The 5,718-nt window shown below is 40.3% G+C and overlaps 1 protein-coding gene across 1 annotated transcript in view; it reads left to right on the top strand.

Moving 5' to 3' along the window:
- The first annotated feature begins 334 nt into the window (after positions 1 to 334).
- Positions 335 to 5,718, top strand: part of ndnl2 (necdin-like 2) — an 8,695-nt gene continuing 3,311 nt past the window's right edge. The window contains exons 1-9 of the mRNA XM_017439269.3: positions 335 to 468; positions 638 to 704; positions 3,153 to 3,272; positions 3,437 to 3,500; positions 4,431 to 4,510; positions 4,591 to 4,688; positions 4,803 to 4,882; positions 4,978 to 5,020; positions 5,133 to 5,195. Of these exons, the coding sequence (XP_017294758.1) occupies positions 654 to 704; positions 3,153 to 3,272; positions 3,437 to 3,500; positions 4,431 to 4,510; positions 4,591 to 4,688; positions 4,803 to 4,882; positions 4,978 to 5,020; positions 5,133 to 5,195 (599 nt within the window). The 5' untranslated portion in view covers positions 335 to 468; positions 638 to 653. The remainder of the gene's footprint in view (positions 469 to 637; positions 705 to 3,152; positions 3,273 to 3,436; positions 3,501 to 4,430; positions 4,511 to 4,590; positions 4,689 to 4,802; positions 4,883 to 4,977; positions 5,021 to 5,132; positions 5,196 to 5,718) is intronic.

Below are 5,718 nucleotides of genomic sequence, written 5' to 3' on the forward strand. Positions count from 1 at the left end.
CATATAATGGAGCTTTAGGCCTGATCCCCAGTCAGTTTCAGTCCAATCAACACCTGCACTCATGTGACCAGAGTGGCCCATCAGTGAGTCAGACAAACAAGGACCCTAATGAGCCTCTATTGTTAGGAGAGTGAGAACAATCTGCAAACAATCCAGCTTACATCACATCTCAGCTTTAAAAGCTCAACTCCACACTCTCTACTTCTGAACTGAGAAAGCTCCTCGGATGAGAAGCGAAACGTCTTCAACTACAGAATAGAAGTCCAGTTTTTGTTTTTTAACTTTTTTGAATAGAGACGTTTATGAGCTTTTTTTGACCCACACTCCGGACCAACAGGTGGCGGTGTTGCACCATTGAGCTGCTGCCCGGCGGCCCGCTGCAGTAGAACAAGAAGAAGAAACTTCCGTTTTTGCGTCATTACCGGTCGCATTACGGAACTTTGAGCAGGGAGCTCCTTTTGAAACAGAGTGAGTACAATTATTGAAGTTGTTTGTAAGTAGCTGCTGTAGTTGTTCTTCTGAGAGTGACGTGGAGCTGCTAGCCTATCGCCTCTGTCCTGCAGTCACGCAGGTTTGACTCTTGTTTGGAAACACATGAATTTTATTTAACGTCTTATGTTTTGTCCGACTCTCACAGACGGTTTGTCGCCGCCATGTCGCAAAGAAAACGGCTGTCCAACACACAGAGCTCCTCTCAGAATAAGGTGAGAAGAAGAACAGGGTTGCTCGTTCGAGTTTCTGCAACTGCCTCCGTTTCCAACTTTGTTTTAGCCCACCCGCGCGCGTCTGTGTTAGCAAAACATCTCATGAACCACTGCACGGATGTTCAAGTCATACCACTATTTTTTAAGTACTTAAGAAATATGCAACAAAGTGCTGAAAAATAAGCACATGATATAAACGTACAGAAGTAAAAATATGAGACGTGTAAAAATAAATTAAGGCCATAGTAGTTAGCCTCTCCCACTGAGTAGAAGGCCAAGGAATATTAGTCCAGACAAATGTGCTTCAACACTTTTGTTTCTGAGAAAAAAAACGCACAGAGGTCACAGAAAAATCTTGAGACTGACAAAAAAGTAATAAAAAACAAAAAAAAGGCTAAAAATTCAGTTGTTGCTTTTGAAGTTTAGCTAACCAGAGTTTAACAAAAAGTTGAACTAATGAAACTGGCCTTGGTCCCTTTAACTTAATATTTTGTTGCACAACCTTTTGAGACAATCACTGCAGTCAAGTGATTTCTGTAACTCTCTCTGAGACGTCTGCACCTGTCCACAGGTGTTCTGGTCCACTCCTCATGAACAAACTGCTCCATCTGTCTCAGGTTTGAAGGCTTCCTTCTCCAGACTGCAGCTTTCAGCTCCTTCCACAGATGTTCAACAGGATTTAGATCAGGGCTCAGAAGGCCACTTTCAGAATGGTCCAATGTTTGTTCTGAGACATTCCTGATGTTTTTAGCTGTGTTTTAGGTCATTATCCAGAATGCCTTGATAGTCTTAAGAATTAATTGGACCCTGAACAGATTCAGGACCCCCTGTGTCAGATCAGAACAGAACCGAGCCTCCTCCATGTTTCACTGTAGGATCAGGGTTCTTTTCTTTCTGTTTCAACATGGAGCTGATGGGACCTGCTGTCAAAAAGATCCACTTGTATCTCATCTGTCTAAAGGACATTCTCCCAGAAGCTTTGTGGCTGGTTAATATGCATGTTGTCAAATACCAGTCTGGCTTTTTATGATTTACTTAGGACTGATGGACTTTGTTGTCCTCCATCATCTTTCATGAAGTTCAGTTAAGTCACCAATAGTGACAGATGGTGTGATCTGATGTACCAAAATCAAGTGAACATTGTGAATGAAGCCTCATTGCGTCACATTGGTGTGACGCAACCTATGTTTTGCAGGAATTTTGAAAGATTGGGTGTTTTATGGTCAAGGCTTTAAAACGAGCCTGATTCGCTGTGAAAACTGTGGGTTTGTTTGAATGGAGGAGTTTAACAACATTATTGTATTTGATGTTTAGAATAATAGAATTCAGGTAGAATTTCACAGTAGTTGAGGTTTAGATAGATTTAGTTACACATATATTCATATTCACACAACAGTCATTTATACAAACACACTAGACATATAAGCACCTATCACACATAATACTTGAGTATTGTACAGTTTTATCAAAGTAGCACAAGCACTGTCCCCATTCCACAAGGATTTATATGTCTACATCTACCATATTCACAGTATTTATTAAATAGAAGTTCAGAGTTTTGTGACGGGCAGTAATGAGGCTTCCTCAGGTCTTCCACTCAGGTGCAGTTCTGGCACACAGCCAGCAGATGTCCCTGTTCTGACGGAAGCGCTTCGAAGCAAAGTGTCATTCATAGAGTGTCCAAGTGGTTCATTGTTTCATGAGACTTCAGCTTCACCATTACTACCTTTTAACATGCCTCTTTCTAAGCTCCTGAGACATCTCTGTTCTCCATGTTCAGTGTGGTACACACCATGATACCAAACAGCACTGTGACTACCTTTCACCCTTTAAACAGGCAGACTGATTGCAGGACTGAAGACACCTGTGATGCTTTTAGTTTCAATTTTTTCTACAGGTACTGTCCTTTTTGTCAAGGACAGTTTGCTTTTTTGAAACTTCTGTTGAGCCAAAATTCAAAAGCAATGACAAATCTTCATTTGTTGAATTTTAGTATATTATTTTTTGTTAGTTTAAAGTTATTTCAGTGATCACTGCAGGTGTTTAAAAACAGCAGGTGAACAAGGCAGCCTAATGTGCAGGGGCAAATCTTTCCAGAGCTTTGGACCTTAATGAAACTTTCAGGAAGTGATGATTGGGTGTTTGGGAGTGAATTGACTGAATGTTATCTGTATCAGTCGTGTCTGCCACACAACTGATTCAGATAACATTCAGTCCACCAATTCACAAGCAGAAAACAAATTCTTTAATCAAACAAACAAAGTTCTTTGTAGCAAAACTGCTTCAAGTCTTAATTAGGGGGTTCAGTCTCTTCCCCCACCCCGTAATTCAAACCACAGGATTAAGTTTTTGTTGGTTAATTTGGACGACTTCTGTGATTAATTATGGCAGTCAGCTTGTGTTAGACAATTTATAAAAGCAGGTTTTAACCCATGTGTCTTTACGTAGCGGCAGTCCAGCAGCTCAGTGACTCAGGAGGAGGATGAAGATGCAACATTCACTCAGCCGAGCACGTCGCAGGTCCAGAGGGGGTTGGAGAAACTCACCCCTGCACAAGTTGACCAAAAGGTAGCAGACAGTCTGTCACACTGAACTGATTAAAAACAGCTCGGCTCTGAAAGTGGTCCAAGGGAAAAAAAGCTTTTTGAAAATGCTCTTGGGCATTTTAACAGATTGGTACTACTAATGATCCAAAAGTGAAGCCTCTTTTTTTCAACCTTTCTATGCTGTAGACAGCTGAGGTGGTGCAGTACTTCTTAATGAAAGACCAGAAGAAGATTCCTGTCCGCCGTGCAGGTACAGTATCCTAACATTTTATAGCTCGACCTGCTCTGAAACTCGCATTGCTTAATTTTAGTCATGGTTGATTTATTTGTTTGACAAAATATTTCACACATCCACAGGTTCAGTTCATAAAAAGTAGAAATGTGTTGTATATATATGAATACTATCACAGGACAAAGAGTCCACCCTTTTTCAGTTCTAGGATTTTATATATCAGGGTAAAATAAATATCATCTGGTCTTACTTCCCATGTTCAAAAATGATTAAAATCTAACCTGAATTGAACATAAAATTCATTATTTATTCAACAAAAACCAAGCAGTCTTTTTCATTCTGGACCTTTGCTTGTGATTAATTAAAGACCACCTCTGTAAACAGAAGGCGGCGATATCACAGCACCATGCTGTCACTGTGGAGGTACTGCAACGATTCAAGCAGAAGAAAAAGAAATCCAGCTTTCAACAAAAAAATCAGTGGTTTTTTTTTTCAATAAGGGGAAGGTCCCTATGGGTACGCTGTTCCCCTTCTGGCTTCAACTTCCAGGATCCCGTATAAGTTAGACTATTATTACCTCCACCCAGGAAGTTGTTATTGGTTTCTGCCTCCTGTCTGGACTCTGCACCACACTCCCCGTTCTCCTGGACAGTCCTGCACCTTTGTGGAATGTTATAAAAGCCTTAGTTCAAGACTTGGTAGGGACTAAATCTTTGTTTGTATTATATGGTTAATCTTTGGGTGTACAGTAGAACATAAAACTGTCTTTAAATGAATAGAATTGAAAAAGAACCACCGTTTTCAGGCTGTGCAGTTCTTGGTACCAAAACATCTGTTCAATGAGCAACAAAATACACAGAAAGTCAAGGGTCTGGTCTCCAACAAATTGCACAGAAGTATTTGAAAGCATTTCCTGTAATAAGTTGCTGCTCTTGTTTGTCTTTGTAGACCTTGTAAAATACGTGGTGAAGGACTACAGAACCATCTACCCTGAGATCATAAAGAGGGCAGCACGGACGTTTGAACAGGTTTCAGAGGATCAGTGGCTGCACTAAAACCACCTGGTTACAATCAGCATATTTATACTTTCCTTTTTTATTTTAACCAGGTGTTTGGCTTGAAACTAGTTGAAATTGATCCCAAACATCACATGTACATATTGGTCAATAATTTGGAAACGGCTACATCGAGAGCTGCACCAGTTGAGTGAGTATGACTGTCATATCATCCATATGTAGTAAACCTTTCCTCTGATCATAATAATGATGAAAAAGACCTGTTGTATTTGTTTTTACTTTATAATTATTGTCCTCTGTGTAGATGCCCCACTAATCCAAAGATGGGTCTCCTTTTTGTGATCTTGAGTGTTATTTTTATGAAAGGAGGTACAGTTAAAGAAAGTGAGTTTCAGAGCTAACTCATTCCACCCAGTCAGTTCAGTGTCTTTCTTCAGCACAGCAAAGTGTGCCAACAATGGTCTGGTTTGTTTTTCTAGATCTCATCTGGAACACTCTGAAGAAACTCCGTGTTGATCCTGGGTAGGGCAAGTTTAAAATAGTTTGTAGTTATCAACCTGTCATAATTGTGACTTTACACGTTTCTTCTCTTTGTGTTTGTCATTTGGGGAAAATTTGGTCAAAATATCTTCAGGCAGAAACACGAGGAGTTTGGAGACGTGAAGAAAGTTGTCACTGATGAGTTTGTGCGGCAAAAGTAAGAATTAAAACAACAATCATTTTACATGTTTGCAGTATTTTTCATGAACACATTCATGAGTCCATATTTTTTTCTTGATGAACTTTATTTGAACGCAGCTCAGATGACATTTAATGCAGTTCTGTTCAGGAGTGAACGACTGCTGTGACCTGAAAGATTTAGCACATTCCACATTTACTTCATGCAGGAAAAAAGTCTTTATACATTTGGTCAGAGAGGTTTCTGCTGCGTGCAGCTGTTACAAACACCTGAATGTTTGGGTATTCCTGCATCACTCCTGCATGCTCGTGTTCTCACTAAAACCAGGAAGATAGAGCACATAACACCAGTTTTAAAGTCCCTACACTGGCTCCCTGTAGCTCAAAGAATAGACTGTTGTTAGTTTATAAATCACTGAACGGTTTAGCACCACAATACATTAAAGATCTGTTATCGCTGTACCAACCGTCTAGACCCCTCAGATCTTCTGGTTCTGGACTGCTCTGCATCCCCAGAACCAGAACCAAACGAGGAGAAGCAG

Source organism: Kryptolebias marmoratus, linkage group LG8 (genome assembly GCF_001649575.2).
Source record: "Kryptolebias marmoratus isolate JLee-2015 linkage group LG8, ASM164957v2, whole genome shotgun sequence".
Classification (NCBI taxonomy): domain Eukaryota; kingdom Metazoa; phylum Chordata; class Actinopteri; order Cyprinodontiformes; family Rivulidae; genus Kryptolebias; species Kryptolebias marmoratus.